The sequence below is a fragment of the Pantherophis guttatus genome, chromosome 4 (assembly GCF_059756535.1).
Source record: "Pantherophis guttatus breed Tessera chromosome 4, ASM5975653v1, whole genome shotgun sequence".
NCBI classification, from domain to species: Eukaryota; Metazoa; Chordata; class Lepidosauria; order Squamata; family Colubridae; genus Pantherophis; species Pantherophis guttatus.
The window spans coordinates 151474873-151494752 of NC_142066.1; the positions used below are offsets into that span (position 1 = coordinate 151474873).

General features: G+C 41.8%; 1 protein-coding gene across 1 annotated transcript; it reads right to left on the reverse strand.

The window, feature by feature from the left end:
• Window positions 1–2672: 2672 nt before the first annotated feature.
• C4H9orf152 (chromosome 4 C9orf152 homolog) lies at window positions 2673–18736 on the reverse strand. Its single transcript, XM_034401719.3, has 2 exons — window positions 18437–18736; window positions 2673–4188 (listed from the first exon to the last, which is right to left on the reverse strand). The coding sequence occupies exons 1-2, from the start codon at window positions 18711–18713 to the stop codon at window positions 3707–3709; spliced, it is 759 nt and encodes a 252-aa protein (XP_034257610.2). The 5' UTR covers window positions 18714–18736; the 3' UTR covers window positions 2673–3706.
• Between the last annotated feature and the right edge of the window lie 1144 nt (window positions 18737–19880).

A 19880-nucleotide genomic window follows, 5' to 3' on the forward strand; every position in this document is an offset into this window, starting at 1 on the left:
TAGAAAGCTGTATATCATAGTTATTAATGTCATTCAGAATCCAAAAAGATTCTCTTTTCTGACTTGCAAATGAGAATGTAATGTGCAGAAAGTAAATCTGGAATATAAAATATTTGCTGTGTTTAATGATAGCAGAAAGATCATTTCAAGGTTTATCGGTTGATTTTGGAGTATATATCCTGAAAAAAGATATATTAGATATATTAGAAAAGATATACTTTCAACAAAAGTATTCTCTTCGTTGATTTCTGGATGTGATATTACAATTTATGACTTCAGATAGCTATTTAAAATTCCCCTTGTTTTATGTCTATTGAGAAATAAGACTTACTAAAGTTAATTGGGCTCATTTTCAGCTAAGAATGTATGTGATTGCCTTGCATGTAAGGAGACCTATATTTAGCTCAGTTAATTTTGGAAAGGCTGATATTTGTGATAGATGCTTTTGTGGCTATACAGCACAATGGGCGGAGTAAAGATCATCCCCTTCCCTGCCCAAGTGGAATTTTATAGAATAACAGAGTTGAAAGGGACCTTGGAGGTCTTCTAGTCCAACCCCTTGCTCAAGCAGGAAATCCTATGCTATCTCTAACGATTGTCCAATTTCTTCTTGAAAACCTCCAGTATTAGAGCAACCGTTCCACTGGTTAATTGTTCTCATGATTAGGAAGTTTCTCCTTAGTTCTAGGTTGCTTCTCTCCTTGATTAGTTTCCATCCATTGTTTCTTGTTCTGCCTTCAGGTGCTTTGCTCTTCTTTGTAGCAGCCCCTCAAATACTGGAACATTGCTATCATGTCACCCTAGTCCCGTGATGGCGAACCTATGGCACGTGTGCCGCATGTGGCACGCGGAGCCATATCTGTGGGCATGCGAGCGTTGCCCTAGCTCAGCTCCAGCGCGCATCTGTGTGCCGGCCACCTGATTTTCCGGCCTTCTGGGCCCACCGGACGTTGGAAAACGGGCTGTTTCTGGCCTCCGGAGGGCCTCTGGGGGGTGGGGAAGGCCATTTTCGCCCTCCCCAGGCTCCTAGAAAGCTCTGGAGCCTGGAGAGGGCAAAAAATGGGAGTAACAGGCCCACCGTGCCATCACATGCCAAAAGTGGGGAGAGCATGGGGGGTCACACACGCATGCACAGGGGGGTGGGGGGCATTGAATTATGGGTGTCGGCACGCACGCGTGCAACCCCCCCGCGCTCCCCCCACTTTTGGCACATGACAGCAAAAAGGTTAGCCATCACTGCCCTAGTCCTTCTTTTCTCTAGACTAGCCATATCCAATTCCTGCAAACATTCTTCATATGTTTTATTCTCCAGTCCCCTAATGATCTTTGTTGCTCTTCTCTGCAACATCTTTTTTATAACATGGTGGATTTTATAATATGAATGCAGTATTCTAAAGTGTGCTCTTTTAAACTTTTAAACTTTTTAAACTTACTAGTCCTGCAGGTTGCTAGAGATTCCCCCTCCCCCACCCCAGCAAAACCTGGAAGTAAGGTGAACAAATAATTCTTTGACAGGAAAGACTAACTGTCATGTCACTTAATGTTAAAAAAAAGAATGCATTTCATTTATTCTTAAAAGGAATAAAGGGGTGTTTAGGAATACTTGGAATAACCCTCCAAATCCTCTTCTTTTTAAATGAGGAAATACTTACCAACCTGGAGTAAATGGAAGTAGTTCTTGACTTACAATCACAATTGACCATAATTTCCCTTGCTGAGCAAGGCAGTTGTTAAGAGACTCACAGCCAATTTTATGACGTTTTTGCCACAGTTTTTATAGTATAGTATAGCCTTTGTTATCATTGTACGTCATGTACACAATGAAATTGGTTAAGTGAATCACTGTAGTTGTTAAGTGAGTCATATGGCTATTAAGCAAATCTGGTTTCCCAGTTGGCTTCGCTTCTCTGAAGCTCGCTGGGAAGGTCACAAATGACATTCACATAAGCCTGGGACACTGCAATCACCCTAAATACAAATGAGTTACCAGGCACCCAAATTTTGATTGGGAGAGGATGCTGGGGCAACTTTAAGCACAAGGACTGGTTATAAGTCACTTTTTTCAGTGCTAAACAGTTGCTGAATGGTTGTAAGTCAAGGACTATCTGTATAGGTACAGTTGTTAACCATTAAGACAATGAACATTTCCACAGGGCAGTTCTTTTTTCTCTTCAAAACTCATGTTTATGCTAGAGTGTTATTCACTCAAAATACATTTTAAGAAAATATAGCTACTGTGTTTTCTCAAAAATGAGACCCTGTCTTATATTTTTTTGAACCCTGAAATAAGCGCTTGGCCTTATTGCCATGCGCTCAAAAGCCCGATTGGTCTTATTATCAGGGGATGTCTTATTTTGGGGAAAACAGGGTAGTAGGTTGACATTAAAATACAATGCATTCACGCTTCTGGTTTCAATCTGGAGCAGTGGAATTTAACTCATTTCCAATATGGGAGGGAAATCTCAATGCTTGGTACCTCCACGCATCTGCCACAAGGTGACCAGTCATTTCCTTATTGCATTTCCCTCCTATTTTCACTCTATAGAATTAGGGGAGAAAATTCCCTTTTCTTCTAATGAAGAATATTGGGCTGGCTGAGCCAAAAAAAAAAAAACATCCTTTAGAAGTAAACATAATTTCAGCATTCTCTCACTCTCATGTGAGAAGCAGAAGTTTGGAAGTAGCTGCCATTCTACATCAAGGGCATCCAACCTTGGCAACTTTAAGACTTGTGGATTTCAACTCCCAAAATTCTCCCAGCCAGCCAAAGTTGCCACGGTTGGACATCTCTTTTCTACATAACCTTTCCGTAAAATTGCATACATGTTCCTAGAGCAGGGGTGTCAAACTCAATTTTATTGAGGGCCGCATCAAGGTTGTGTTTGATCTTGGGGGGAGGGCAGGGAGCATGGCCAGCTCGACATCACTTGTGTTGGCACCTATGGTGGTCCGAGCGCTCTGCCCTCCCGAGCTCCGTTTTCGCTGGCAGAGGGCTGCAGGAGGTCATCGCAGCCAAAAATGAAGCTCTGTTTTCACTGGCAGAGACTCCGTGGGCTGGTCCTTCACTGTTTCCAGGACGGCCCCATGAGCCAGATCGAAGCACCCCTTGAGCTGGATCTGGTCCCCGGGACTTGAGTTTGAAACCACTGTCCTAGAGCAATAATTCCTAATCTTTGTCACTTTAAAAGAGATGGACTTCAATTCCCAGACATCCTCAGCCAGTATTGGGGGGGGTGGGATAATGGGAGTTGAAGTCCACCCCTCTTAAAGTGACCAAGGTTGGGAAACACTGCCTTACAGAACATTGATTCAAAACAGTATATGTACTGTGTTTTCCCCAAAATAAGACCTGGTCTTATATTAATTTTTGCTCCAAAAAATGCATTAGGGCTTATTTTCTGGTTAGGTCTTATTTTGGGGGGAATACGGTACTAAATGCATCTAGTTGGCTGACAATCTTAACGGGCTTATTTTGGGGGTAGGGCTTATATTACGAGCAAACTGAAAACCATGCTAGGACTTATTTTCCAGTTAGGTCTTATTTTCAGGGAAACAGGGTAGGTAAGTCAGTTCTCACGTTTACAGGAACAGAAATGCTACCTGTATATTTCAGGCAAATTATACCAGTGCATGAAGCAAAAAGAAGCTTGCTCTATCTACTTTAGCTGTGGTGATAGGCCGACCACTGCCTTCCCTTATAAAATTCTCACTGGGAGACGTATAACCCAAGTTTCCTTGCAGCTTCAGAAATCTTGGGATTTTTCTTCTGAGGGAAAGGATAATAAGATAGCTTACTAGATACTGGTTTTGAAGCTGAGATGTTGAGGCTGGAATAAGCCCAAATGGAAGTTACTGATGTCCGAGTTAAGTTGGAACGGACCATCTCTTCAGGAGGGCGTGAATTTTCTTCTTTGATGGAGAACATAATGGCCGGTTCAGTGCTGTCTAATGACTCTTCACAAGCCCACATGCTATGTTCAGTCTGGTTTTGGATGCTATCACAAGGCTGTCCCTGGTGATGTGCCAGACGGTGGATACCGAGATGTATCCTCCATGGTGAACTGTCTTGTCCATTTCCGTGGCAGGGCAAATCCACTTTGATCTCTCTTCCTTTTAATGCTTTTTTCATGCTCTTGTTAATTAAAACAGCACTGATCATGGATTCCTTGGGAATGCTCCCATTTCCACCTGTGGAGAAAATTCAATTTTAAAAGGAAAATCTTACTTTCTGATAATGCGTTATATAGAAGTGTTTCTCAACCTCCGTGAATTTAAGATGTGTGGACTTCAAATTCTAGAATTCCACAGCCAGCTATGATGCATTATAACCCTAGATCTGTTATGATCAATTTGTGAGCGTAGGAAAACATGCTACACAGTCCAGAGTTGAGCATTTCAGCGTTTATATGCCACAAGGGATGCCATGTTTTGAAAAGAAGCTTAGAACAGAGCACAGGTAATCCTTGACTTACGACCATTTGTTTAGTGACCATTTAAAGTTACTTGCAATCGGTTCTCACACTTACGAACTTTGCAACGTCCCCAGAACCACCAGATCAAAATCCATGCGCTTGGCGACCCGCATGGATTACAATGGTTGCAGCCAGGGGTGAGATTCTACCGGTTCGGACGAATCGGTAACTCCAATAATCAGCTGGGAGCGAACCGCTTCGCTCTGACGATCAGGAGGGCCCTCCCATCCACCCCTGTGCTTCATTGACCTATATCTTCTCAGCTGATTTGCGCGGCAGAGCAGATTGCCGCGCCTCAGCTGTGTTACTCCCCAATAGGGAGGTGTGTTACTCCCGAGCAGGAAGGTAAGTTTACATAAAATTGCACACATGCGCACAGCATTCATCAGGCACGCACACAATGCGCGTGATCACCGAACCGGTTGTTAAACCATCAGGATCCCACCACTGGTTGCAGCCTCTTGAGGCAATGTCATCGCCATTTGCAACCTTCATAGCTGGCTTCAGAAAAGCCCAAGTCAAAGGGGAAAACCAGATTCACTTAATTATTCTGGCCAAATAGGTTCTAAAATCGGGCATGGCTCACTTAACAGCCACATCATCAGCATGTGCACACCATTTAAAATTTTAAAAGATGGCTGGAAACAGGCATACATCTTTCTTAGAGAGTTAATTATGTACAAGTGCAATCCTTTCTGATAAACTTTATACTTCAAGCGCTTCCTGAGGAGAACAAATACAGTCCCACTGGCAGATGAAGATTTGCCACAAGATGAATCTTATACCCAAATACGGAGAGTCCTCACTATGCGATTACAATTGGGAGCGGCTACTTGGTTGTTAAGCAAAGTGGTCACTAAGTAAAAGCAAAACTGCTTATGATCTTATTTCAGCTTCTCTTTGCTTTACTATCTGTGAAGACTGTAAATACAAGGCAGTGGTGGGTTGCTACCGGTTCGGTCTAGATCTTGCGAACCGGTAGTAACAGCGGCTGGAGGCTCCGCCCACCCGCCTGGACATCATCATGGACGCTCTGCGCATGTGCACTCCCGTTGCAAATCAGTAGCAAAGGCAAGTGGAACCCACCCGTGATGCAAGGGTTGGTTGCAAAGTTACTCTTTCATCACCATCATAATTAGGAACAGTCACTAAATGAGGACTGGCTGTAGCTATTATTATACTTCTGAATGGAAAAAACAAGCCACAATTTTTTATTTAGAAATAATGAAAGGAAACCCAGAAATAGCTTATTGACCCAAACATCCTTTTCATAATCCCTTTTACTTTGAAGTCATATTTATTCAATAACCTAGTAAAAGATGTTGGAAATATATGACATATATTTCCTATATGTCTCTTTATTGTCCTTGTTTCATCTGCTACAATGGATAGTCCAACAATTAATTGTTTAATTGTTAGAAAAGGAATGTCTTTAGGTTTTCTACTTTAAGTACCCTTGAACTCTCCCTGTTCTCCACCTGCACCGCATTTTCTCTCTCTCTTTTTTTTTTACTGCTGTTTCTTTTCAAGATGGCAATATTCCATAGTTTATTCTTTTCAACCACTACATCAGTCACTTTGCATGTCTGTAAGACGTGAGTGGAGAAAAGGCATTAGGAACGAAGCCCCTCCAAATCAGTTGGTTACTGTTGTATCTTGGGGTGCAAATATTTTAGATTTTCTACTAAGCTTGCAGGTGAGATACCCTAATCTGTTGTTTTGCCAAGAACCTTTTAGACATTTTCTATGTTGTATCTGGAAAACATCATGTTTTAGTTCAATAAGACAACACGCATAGTGTGATAATAGATTGTTCTCAATTTATGACAAAATGGAGTCTAGAATTACAGTCATAATTCATGATGGTTGTTAAGTAGATCGTCATGTAATCGTGCCCAAATTTATGACCTTTCTTAGGGCCGTTATTAAGTGCATGCCACAGTCACTAAGCAAACACCACATTGTTAAGCACATATGGCAATGATTAAACAAACCCATTTTAGCTAATAGGACTTTTTTTTTTTTTTTTTGCTGCAAATTGGAAGTAAATGTCAGTTTTGGCAAAAAAAATATTGTAAATTGTGGTCATTTGACTGTGGGACACCGCAGACAGGTGTAAAATGCAGGCCAGTCGCCAAACACACGACCGCATGTGATGCTGGCTGTCAGAACTTTGAAACCGGGATGTAAGTACTTTATGGGGATGCATTGTAACTTTCAATGGTAGCTAAGAGACTGATCATGGATCAAGGGCTACCTGTAGTTTCCTGGTATCCTCCCTGCCTGGCTAGTTCCTGGCAGTTTGGACATCTTATTCCCCTGATGACTCTTTTAGAACGAAGTGCAATCTTTAACTCCAGTTCAACACAAGCCAATGAAACAAATCTACTGCGTATGAGTATTTTCAGCTTCATTCATATGAGCACATCAGGGGTGGGCTCTACTTACCTTTACTACCGGTTCACAACGGGATCACGCACGTGCCTTGCTTCTGCGCATGCACAGATCGCTGATGACGACATCCGGGGCGGAGGACGGGGCCTCCTGGCGGTTTTACTACCAGTTCTTGCGAACCGGTCTGAACCGGTGGCAAACCACCACTGGAGCACTTGCTCTCTCCATTTGCCGCACCTCCCACAAGGTTTAGATTTAGAGGAACTACAGGTGGATCTCGACTTACAACAGTTCGTTTAGTGACAGTTACAACAGCACTGAAAAATGTGACTTGCGACCGCTTTTCCCAGTTACGACCTTTGCAGCATCCCCAGGATCACGCGAACAAAATTCAGATGGCAAGTGGTTCATACTTGTGACCGTTGCTGGGTCCCAAGGTCACGTGATCACCTTTTGTTACTTTCTCACAAAGTCAACGGGGAAGCCACATTCACTTAACAACCGGGTTACTAATTTATGTACTGCAGTGATTCACTTAACAACTGTGGCAAGGAAGGTTGTAAAATGCAGCAAAACTCACTTAACAAATGCCTCACTTAACAACAGAAATTTTAGGCTCAGTTGTGGTCGTATGTGGAGGACTACCTGTACTAATTTATTTTCTCTGGTCTTGGGGTTACTATTTTTTTTTTTTTTTTGCCATGAATGAAAATTTTCCTTAGTTTTGCCAGACTGAGACAGCAGCAGCAGAGAATGCCTCTGAAACGGATTTACCCATATTTTCTAGAAAATCCTTTCAGTGTTAGTAGAAATCCATACTGTCTGTCAGCCACTTGGTGTCATACTTGGTGTAAAGCACGCTGCCTTTCCTCTTGACCTGCCTCTATTAGTTTTTTGCTTTCCCAAAAGTCATGGCTCCAAATTTCCTTTTCCCCCCCTTCGGTCTCCTTTAAAAAGGTGATTTTAATCTTCTATTACAAATTTGGCAAACTAGTCCTTTCCTGGGTTGATTTTAAACAACGGGCCTTTTTTAAAAATACTTGTTTGAATACTTGTTTAAAACGCCTGTTGCTGCTATTAAAAACTGTTTGTTCTGTTTGTTTGATCTGCAAGACCTGTTCTTAACAAGACAATTAACAATATTACTTTTGACATTAAAGGCCAAGAGAGTTTGGCTGCAGGTTATTTGAAGGACTTTCTTGCATCAAACAAGTTAACTAGAGTAAAGAATATTTGTAGCTCAGGGTTGAAAGGAGGGGTCCTTGGCGCTTGCTGAGCTGGGTGGTTTCCTTGCAGATGCTTTATTATCCAAACTAGATAACGTAGAAAGTTAGCACCCACCCCTCTCCTAGAAGAATGAAATATTTTAGGAAATATTAAAAAGGCAGAATATTATATTTCCCTGGATAAGAAGTTTTTTAGAGGGAGAAAGCAGCCCCCACATTTCTTTCCTGACGTCAGCAGACGTCAGCACTTAAGAGATAAAGAGATAGATAGCTCTATTCATAAGCAAACACCCTTACCCAAGATCCAACAAAGATAGGATTAGCCCTCAGCCACAATAGGAATTGCCTAACACCCCTTCATTGCATCACCCTCCAAACCTGAACCAAACTTAGCCCACAACCTACAGTGCCAGCTATGACCCCTACATGACCCCTACAACAGCCTATAGAATACATGTTCTTGCACAGGAACAGGAAGTTCAAGTGCAAACCCAAGAGAAGGTATAAAAACCCCTCACTCTCAACTCCATGTGGTCAGGTGCCCAGAACCATGTGCTTGGTGCTTCTGTTCATCATTAAACCTATTTTTCCAATCAGCCTCCATATCTCCAGTGCCTTTCTCCTGGTTTGGAGCTGAACCAGATGGATATTTCTTCCCAACAATTACATTATCAGTGCTGGAACTGCACCAATGATGTTACCTACTAATGAAATGTCTCAGGGGTGGGTTCTAAATTTTTTTTACTACCGGTTCTGTGGGTGTGGCTTATTTTGTGGGCATGGTTTGATAGTCATGTGACAATTCTTTAGGATTTAGCAGAGGTACTGGTCTACCAGGTTTTTAAACTGCTTGCAGAGCTGTACCGATCTACCGATTTGTTTTTGGAGGCACCGGTCTACCACACTGCCTTTTAACACTGATCAGCTGTAGGGCAGCTCTTTGAAGCCCTGCGGCAAGAGTTTAAACAGTTCCTTCTACCCGATCAGCTGGGGCTCGGGAGGCAGTGAATAGATTGGGGGCAGGGCTAAATAAAAGGTAAGAATAATGCGGTGGCGGGCAGCTCCCAAACAAAGAGAACCGGTTCAGTGACGTCATATTGTCACCGCTACCAGCTTGGTGGAACCGGGAGGAACCCACCTCTGAAATGTCTCCAAAAAACCCCAACCAAGCTCAGAAGTAATTAGAGGTTTGGAGATGCTGACCTGATGACTCTAGGTATAAGGTGCTGGGGCTGGGGGTGGGGTGAGGCAGGTGTCGGGAAGCTCCGTATGGTGCTTTCAAAGATGTGATCAAATCAAACTCCCCACTTTTAGCAAATAAAAAAAAAAAGTTGGGGTTGCCACCCTGATGTTTTTGACCCCTATAATTTTTTTGTGGCAATTGCATTTTTGCGGTCTCCCATTGGGCACATAAAATATAATACAGTGGACATATTTTTTTGGAAGAAATAAAAGACAAACCTAAAAAGGGGGCAAAGTTCATAAGGACAAAAAAATTGATTTAGAAATGTGAAAATCACTAAATAAAATTAGAAAGGAAGATTCAAGAGCCAAACCAAGGAAAACTTTACAAAAATGCATATTCCAATAAAAAACTCTAAAATCAAGCATTATCAAGCACTAAAAAGACAATTTGATTGTCCAGATTTTTTTCCACATGAACGTAAAAGACTGCATTAAGTGGGCAAGAGAACCAAAATAAATAAATAAAGAATAAAAGTGAGGGTTTTTTTAAATAAAAGTACTTCGGATCTTAAATCTTTAGATTTAGAATAACATTCTGGCTATACTATCATTTTGGACTTTAACGTCGCAGCACCACAATGGCAGGCACGAGCCGGGTCTTTTCCCCTCAGCGCCGCCGCCACCAAAACCACAAGCAAAATGGCGGGAAATGTCAACTGCTGCGAAGTGTCCTCCCGACTAACGGAGTATGCCATACCTTTGGCAGGGACCCCGATGCCGCCTGTGGTGCAGAGAGCTGCGAAGGTGAAGGCGGTTATACCGGCAAGCCGGGAAACCAGTTCTTACACCTGCGGCAAACTGGGACGGAGGCAAAGTAGGCGTGATCTGAGCTACAGAGGGAAATTATTGGCACTTGGTCAAAAAATATTGTATACCCACAAGACTGGGCCACAGCTAGTAAAGAATAAAAGTGAGGGTTTTTTAAATAAAAGTACTTCGGATCTTAAATCTTTAGATTTAGAATAACATTCTGAAATAAAGAACTGTCCTTTATAATAAAGAATATATGGTAGCTGCAGATAAGCATGTTTTATACAGAGTTTAACAGCTTTCTTGGTTTTTTAAAACGACAAGATCAGAATTTTAGTGGCATAAACTACATCTTTTACTTATTGTCTGAGTAAACCTTACGGCTAGCCTCAATTTATGACCATTCATTTAGCAACTGTTTGAAATTACAACATCACTGAAAAGATTTATTTTCATTGATTTACAACCATCCTCAGACTTACGACTACTATAGCGTCCCTGCAGTCACCTGATTGTTTTTGGGCACTTGGCAACTGTCACGTATTTAAAATGTTTGCAGCATTCCAGGGTCACACTATCACCATCTGTAACCTTCTCAGCTGGCTTCCAAGAAAGTCAACGTGGAAACCAGCAGGAGGTCACAAGTCATGGTCACCTAATGTCTTTCTTAATGACCATGGGGAAAAAAGGGGTTGTAAAATTGAGTGGTCCTATGATGCCTCAATGACTGCAGCGTTTAACAATGAATTTTCCAATGGGGTTTGTGATCATAAGTCTAGACCTACCTGTAAACTTCTTACTTCTGTTTATATTCTATTGTTTTGCTTGCAATTGGCCTTGTAGTGGCTTTCCCTAGATGGCATGGTATAACATTTAAGAGTGATGATACAGGTACCTCTACTTACAACAATTTGTTTAATGACTGTTCAAAGCACTGAAAAAAGTGACATGAATATTTTTCACACTTACAACCACTGTAGCACCCTCATGGTGACATGATCAAAATTCAGATGCTTGGCAACTGGTTCATATTTATGACGCTTGCAGTGTCTTGGGGTCATGTGATCACCTTTTGCGAACCTCTGACAAGCAAAGTCTATGGGGAAGCCAGATTCACTTAACAACCGTGTTGCTAATTTAACTACTGCACTGATTCACTTAACTAAAGTAGCAAATAAAGTCGTAAAATGGAACAAGCTCACCTAACAAATTTCTCATTTAACAACATAAATTTTGGGGTCAGTTATGGACATACGTTGAGGACTACCTTTAGAAGATTTACTGCAAGGTGGATCACAAAGCAGATTTCTTCTTCAGCCTATAGCTGTGATGGCGAACCTATGGCACGCGTGCCATAGGTGGCACATGGAGCCATATCAGTGGGCACACAAGCTCAGCTCCAGCGTGCATTCACATGCCGGCCAGCTGATTTTCGGGCCTTTTGGGCCCACCGGAAGTCAGGAAAAAGGCTGTTTCCGGCCTCCGGAGCGCCTCTGGGGGAGTGGGGAAGGCCATTTTTGCCCTCCCCAGCCTCCTAGAAAGGCTCTGGAGCTTGGGGAGAGCGAAAAATGGGCCTACCTTGCCATCGCATGACAAAAGTGGGGCGAGCGCAGGGAGGTTGCACACGTGTACGTGGGGGGTGGGGCACATAGAATTATGGGTATGGGCACACGTGCGAGCGACTCCCCTACTCCCCCTACTTTTGGCACGCGATGGCAAAAGGTTAGCCATCACTGGCCTATAGCAACCCTATGACGATCTAGTCTAGTGGAAGGAAGCATGACATGCCTCAGCTATGCAGTACAGCAACAGTACTGAAATGAATGGACAGAAAGAACTATTTCATCCATAGATAAATTAGGTAATTAGAGGCCAATTATTATGCTCTTGTAGCAACTGGCAACTGTCCCAGAGTTCTTTCTCCGTGAATGGATCTAACGCATGAATCTTCTCCAATCTAGTAACTTTTAGATGTGTTTTGATCACAACTCTTATTGTTCCAGGCCATTCTAGGCCTGGGATTCTGGTAATTGTTAGGAAAAGTGTCTCTGTGTCATGGGAAACTCACATCTGCAATTTTCCATGTTATTGATACTTTGAAAATCTTTAGCCCTGAGTATGTATATAGAAGGCTGGTGTTTACCATGCACCTGGCCTTGAAGTTATTCCCAGATGTTTGAACAGTACTGTTAAGTTGGTATTATGCACATACTGCATTTTAGAGCTCAAGGCAAGACTGGCATCAAATCTGTAACGCAGACTTACTGAGTAGAATAGAAGGGATAGAATCAAAATCACGTGAAGTGTTAGAATCACTTTGTAACGCTTTGCTAAAACCACACTTGGAATATTTCATCCAGTTTTGGTTGCCACAATGTAAAAAAAAAAGAAAAAGATTTGAGACTTTAGAAAGAGTGCAGAGAAGAGCAACAAAGATGATCAGAGGACTGGAGGCTAAAATATATGAAGAACGGTTGTAGAAACTGGGTATGTCTAGTTTAATGAAAAGAAGGACTAGGGGTGACATGAGAGCAGTCTTCCAATATCTCAGGGGCTGCCACAAACAAGAGGGAGCGAAGCTATTCTCCAAAGCACCCGAAGGCAGGACAAGAAGCAATGGATGGAAACTCATCAAGGAGAGAGGCAACTTAGAACTAAGGAGAAATTTCCTGACAGTCAGAACAATTAATCAGTAGAATAACTTGCCTCCAGAAGTTGTGGATGCTCCAACACTGATTTTTTAAAGAAGAGATCAGACAAGCATTTGTCTGAAATGGTATAGGTTTTCCTGACTTAGGGGGTTGGACTAAAAGACCTCCAAGGTCCCTTCTAACTCTGTTATTCAGTATTCTATAACTGTGTAGATTGTGTACAGGGGTTAAAATCTAAGTTCAACTCCCTTCTACATAAGTGATGGCCTCATTCCCCAAATATAAGGAGCATTTTATGTCATTGAGTAGGATTAGAACTGCCCAGAGATATCCTTTGGTAAGAGGGGTGTCCAATAAATTTTACAAATAAGTGAATAGTATTTCCTTCTCCTTCCTTGACTTCAGTAGTGGGTTCCTACCGGTTTGCTCCGGATCTTGTGATCCGGTTGTAGTGGTGGCGGGAGGCTCCAACCACCTGTCCGGACATCATCACGGACGCTCTGCACATGTGCAGAAGCGCTGCATGCACACTCCCATTGCGAACTGGTAGCGAAGGTAAGTGGAATCCACCCCTGCTTGACTTGGCTTGTTCTCCATATAGATGGTCCATCTGTTGAAAAGCAACCTAAACAGCATTCTATCTTCCTATATTGTTTTTTCAAGCAAGGGAAGTGTCAACCAGGGGTCCCCAAGGTTTGTAGTTCATTGACACTTCACAAAGTTCCAGATTGTTCATCAACCTCCACCAAACATATATTACATACAAATAATTTAATAATTATTACTTTAACTTAAGAGTGGAGGCTAACCATCCAACATTGAATAGACAATGATATGTTAACCTCATATCCAGGATTAGGGAGCTCCACAGAGACCCAAAAAGGTTAATTCATCCCAATAAATCTTCTATCATTTATCAACTACTTGTTGACTCCCAGACATTTACTGACCCCATTTTGACCCACCCACATTGAGTGCCATTCATGGATCCCCAAAAGCAATATAAGAAAGCAGCCAGGTGTCCTGCACCTTTGAGAAGGCCGAAGTTATGTTTTCCACTGCAACATTTCCTCTGGAGTGGTTGGATTACTATATAAAGTGAATTAAAGAGAATATTTGTAGCTCAGGGTTGAGGAGCTGTGGGATCCTTAGTGCTTTCTGAAGTTGGTTGGGTTTTATTTTGTTTTTTGCAGATATTTCATTATCCAAGTAGGTAACATCATCAGTACTAGAAAAGAGTGGGGTTTGCTGTCTGTTTATTTATAGTAGAAGTGGTTTGCCATATTAGTATTGGTGGGAGTGTACTTGGTGATTCCTTGTTTAGGCTTTATTTACTGTTGGCTTGTTTGAGTTGGTAGATCCTTCCTTGGGGTATCCCTTAATCGGAGTACAGAAATCAAGTCTCACTCTCTTTTAACACTGATGATGTTGCTTAACTGGATAAGAAAATGTCTGCAAGAAAACAACAAAGCTCAGAGAGCACCAAGATCCCTACAAAATGAATTAAATTTGCCTTTCAAGCTTTCTGGAAGCTCCGCTCCCACATGTTGACTCCCAAGGCCAGTTATGTGTGGAAAAGTGCCCTTATCCTCACTTTCTTCATCAGCCATCTGAACTGGGCCAAAGAAACAGAAGGACAAATAGGCCTCCCCACTTGGCATTCTCCAGATGTGCTATAAGCCCAAAAGTTGCAATGCCAACATTTCAGAAAGGTGTGCCAAATTGGAACAAGCCTGCTTTGGAATCAATGTATACCATTAAAACTGGGACAGAAAGGAGAAGCTGATTTTCATTTATTCTTACATGGACAAAAGAACATAAAAGGCCAGTAATTGGGAACAGAGTGGAAGATGCCTCTTCCACATACATATCTTCCCAAAATCAAGCTGGAAGCTGAGGCAGGCTGAAAGGTTTCCATTGGCAGGAATAATTCTCCCTTTCCTTTTATCTGTTTTTCCTTTAGTATAGGAGTTGGCCATGGGTGCAATGGATCCCTAACAAGAAAGTTGAGAAAGTTCATGATGACATAACCTGATAAGCAGTCATCCAAATGCAACACAATTCTCTCCTAGTTATATATTAAAATTCAGGATTCACGTTATTTATTCAGTTTCCACCTGGCTGCTTTTCACTGTAACGTTTAGGAACATTTCAAGGTGAATTTCAGCCTGAAGCTGAGTCGTTACAACAACTTATTCTAACTTCTTGTGCTCTAGATGTCTTGGAAGTCCATCTCCCATAATGCTGGCAAGGAGCTGTAGGAATTGGAATCCCGGCACATCTGGAGAAAGTTAGGAGTTTACATTGAAGCATTTCCCTTTTTCTTCAGTACCCTTTGAAAACATTTATAGGAGGTCCACAGTTAGGACCAAAATTTCTGTTGCTGAGCAAGCTGGTTATTAAGGCAGTTGCACCTGATTTTATGAACTTCTTTACCACAATTGTTAAGTGAATCACACAATATTTAAATCCACCTTCCCCTATTGACTTTGTCAGAAGGTGGCTGGAAAACTTACAAATGGCCATAGCACGACCCCGGGATGCTGTAACCATTGTAAATACATGCTGGTTTGCCAGTGCTCAATTCGGGATCACGTAACTGCAGGGATGCTGCAATGAACTTCAGTGTGAGGATGGGTGATAATTCACTTTTTTCAGTGCCACTATAACTTTGAACGGTAGCTAAATAAATGGCTGTGAAGACTACCTATATGTGCAACCCCATGGTGTAGACCGAGGAATGACAAATGAAGAACTGTGTAATCTTAAAATGTGGGATATAAATATAACAAATGACCAATATAAATGCATCAATTAATAAATATGTTTGCTGTTCCTCTTTTTTTCCTTGTTTTCTCAGAACACAGTTGAGCCTCATAACAATATCTCTAGGACTGCAGACATGATTTCAGTTTTCCTGGGAAGCTGTATTGATGCAAGACATCCAAAGATGGTTGAAAGATGGACTTAATTCTGTACTGTACGCACATGTGTGCTAGTCATTCCTGACTCTAGGGGGCAGTGCTCATCTCCGTTTCAAGGCCGAAGAGCCGGGGCTGTCCGAAGACATCTCCGTGGTCATATGGCCGGCATGACTCAACGCCAAAGGCGCATGGAACACTGTTACATTCCCACCAAAGGTGGCCCCTATTTTTCTACTTACAGTTTTTACATGCTTTCGAACTGCTAGGTTGGCAGAACCTGGGACAAGTCACGGGAGCTCACCCCGTTACGCGGCACTAAGGATTCGAATCGCTGAACTGCTGATGGCAATATTTGGCAATCAAAGTGAACATTTGTAGAGGACAGCAAGTTTGGAAAGTCCATGTGTTGATGTGGAATAAACACTTGATTTCCATGGATTATCCATTGATCTTCTAGTTTAGCCTGTCTTAACTTGCTGTCCTCTACAAATGTTCACTTTGATTGCCAAACACGTCTAAAGCAGATGAAAAGCACTACAGGTACACCTTGACTTACAACCATTTGTTTACTGACCGTTCGAAGTTACAACAACACTGAAAAAAAGTGACTTATGGCCATTTTCAAACTTAACGACTGTTCTAGAATCCCCATGGCCATGGGATCAAAATTTGCGTGCTTGTATGATTTTATGGAAGTCCCACTCTCCAAGGATCATGTGATCACCTATTGCAACCTTCCCAGGTGGTTTCTTCCGATGAGCAAAGTCAATGAGGGAAGCAAGATTTGCTTAACGACTGCCTGATTCACAATTGCAGTGATTCGCTTGACAGCTGTGGCGAAAAAGGTCATAAAACGAGGTGTAACCCACTTAAAAACTGCCCTTGCTTAGCAACAAAAATTTGGGCTCAATTGTGATTGTAAATTGAGGACTACCTCTAGCGAGCTTTGCTTTTAAAAAAAACCAGTTCTGCTGTAGGAGTCGTCAGCAAACAAGTTAATTTGCACACGATACAATGCCTTTATTTATTAAATTAGGTGTTCCTACTTCTGCAAGGACAGAGCTCTTGGCAGGATTTAAGAAAGAACATTAAGCAATTGTGGAACAACTGAAAAAACTTCCATGGAACGAACAATTCAAAACTGAAACAAACAGAGATTTACATACAAGGGCATTATTTAGAAATGATGATCTTGAGAACCAGTTTGGCATAGAGATGAAAGTGTTGGACCAAAGCCCAGGAGACAGTGAGTCCCAGCCCTCATTTAGGCATGGAAGCAGGCTGGGTGACTTTGGCCCGTCACTCTCTTATCAGTCCAGCCCACTTCATAGATAAAATAGAGACAGGATATAATTTCTGAATAGAGTTCTTAAGACAAAAAAAATTGAAAACCATCTTGGAATAAGGCAGCGTCAAACCATTCTGTACAGATAGTCCTTAACTTACAGCCATTCCTTTAGTGACCAGGCGAAGTTACAACAGCACTAAAAAACTTATGACCTGTCCTCGCATTTACAACCTTCACAGCATCCATGATCAAAATGTGGATGCTTGGCAATTGGCAATTTATGATGCTAACATGATCCCGGATCATGTAATTTCCATTTGTGACCTTCTCAGCTGGCTTTTCACAACTAAGTCAATAAGGGAAGCCGGATTCACTTAATGACTGCGTGATTAAGTTAACAACTGCAGAGATTCACTTAACAGTCGTGGCAAACTTTTTGTAAAATTGGGTGCAACTTCACTTAACAACTGTCTTGTTTATCAACTGAAATCCTGGTCCCAATTGTAGTTATAAGTCAAGGACTACCTGTATTGTTATTCAGAAAACTCCTTGGCTGCATTCCTCAAGACACATTCCTCAAAAACTGAATTTACTTCAAAGGAAAATTTTAATATCCTAAGTATGCTGAGGTTTCTACTTTTCAAGTTTTCTGGGACTGTCCTTCCAAGAACAGTTATTTTTGAATTCTTTATCCAAGTTGGTGAACATAAGATCTTAATTTTTTTTTAAGTATCTCAACTTCTAGAAAAAGATTCACCTTGAATGTCTACTCCAGAGCACGTTACTGTAATTCAATCAGACAACTGAATCAACCGGTATATTCTGATGACTTCTGTCAGCTTAGTATTTTAAAAACATAGAGGAACAGTTCTAGCTATTTGTCCTTTACCTTTTCTCCTACATCAAATGAGTTGGGGTCCTAAGAACCATTTAATTAAACACTTTTTGAACTGCAAATCCGGGTATTTTTCCCGTCATGCCAGATTTTTCTTCCGTTTGCTGAGTTCCTTAGTATCCTGCTTGGATTTGGGAGGGTTCAAAATCTCTCCATTTTTTCCTCCAGATTTGTAAATTAAAGCAAACTCCAGAGCAGGATTAAACAAATATGTCATAAGACCCACCGGGGAGAAACATTTATTAACTATTGCTGTCAGCAATATAGAGGAAAATGCATGATGAACTTCTCCCAGCAGCAGGAAGTCAATCCCAAGCAACACTGAAAGAAAGGCTTCCGAGTAAACACACGGAGGAATGGATTCCTTGTCTGCTCTCAAAGGCACCACAGTGAGTCTTGTGGCATCTTAAAGACTAACAGACGCATAACATATGGCCCACCGCATCGGCTAATTTTTAAGATGGCATAAGAAATTTCACAATAAAATCTAATGAAAAGTTGCCTCTCGCAGTGCAAACGCCTTCCTCTTGGAGAACAACAGAGAATTTAGGAATGCCTGGTAGTCAGACTCTCTGTTGCTCCAAAACATACCTGTTTTAAACACAACGACATGGGTGTGTAGCTTCTGTTTCTCTTTTAAGTAGTGATATTGCTCCTGGAGCCGGTTAACATCCATCTTGCTGGGTGGCCTGGCACTGTCTGTGGCTTGCTGGTTCGATGAATGACTCACTAGAAAAATACTACTCATATATTTGTAAGCCTTCACCATCTGTTCCCATAAGAAAGACAAAATCAGACACAAGCAATGTAGGTCCCTCATCCTGGTACCATTGGAAAGAGGCTGCGGCTGAAGGACGGCTGATTTCATTCAGCAGCGATATGCGCTTTGCTCTAGGTAAAGCAATTTGCCAAGCACCTGAATGCAGCTTTAAAAACAAAAATGGTCTGGCTTGAACTGTTGTTGATTTAAGACTAAATCTAGGACACGGTGCCAAAATCCTACACGTAGCACAAAAATTCATCTAACGTAGCCAGGTGCACAAAAAAGCCGGGATGCTGGTTGACGTTACAACTGCAGTTTATAGAGAGGCGGTGTTCAGTCTTCTTTCTGTCTTCTTTCTTCTTTCATTTTCTTCTGTTTATTTTGAGTGATTTATTATATGCCCTCAACTTGATTTCAACTCCTTGTAACTGAATAGATGGGTTTTTAAAAATTATTTAAATTTAAATCTATAAATATAAAAGCGAATACTACTCACACATTAATCATGAAATCTCCATAACCGTAAAGCCTACAAACTTGAAATTTGCCACGTATGTTCTGCTTGGCTTCTAGGTGCTCACTAAGAAAGGATTTTTCGAAATGACCATCAGAGCATTAGTATTTCCTATATTATGATTAACACACTCTGATGCTAAGGAGTTCTATTCCCCCTCCTCACCTGAAAAGAAATCTGTTCCAAATGCAAAACACAAGCAAAGGAGTTTCACTTTCAGTTTTACTTTCACAGCAGGAAGCTGATCTCAGACTCTGGTTACCCTGAGCCTGGTGCCATGTTCTAAAGTGGCAGGATGCGAGTCCCAGGATGTGCTGCAGTGGCGGTAAAGTCTACCTCCCTCCCCTTCAGCCCCTATCCTGAACTCTTACACAGCCTTCTCACCCACAGCATCCAATGGCATAGCACTTCCTTTCTGCTGTCCGGAAGTACAATGGATGCTTCCAAATGACGTCTTTTGGAGCCAGAGAGATGAAGGAGGGAAATTTTATGCCAACATTCAAAGTGCAGGGGCAGGTCTACCACAGGATAGGGAGTATCATGGCGGGGCCTCAGCAGCAGCCTTCATTTCTCCAGATATACTTTGTTGGTGATGATGACAATGAGAGGGACATCCGTTGAGGAATCTACCCAGGTGTTAATCCACAACTGGTTAGCCAACTGCATAAATTGCTGCATGAACACAACAAGTATATTCTGGAACTTAAGGCTGCTGTTGATTCTGTTCCTAAGGGCCACAAGGACTTCCAAGTGGTGAA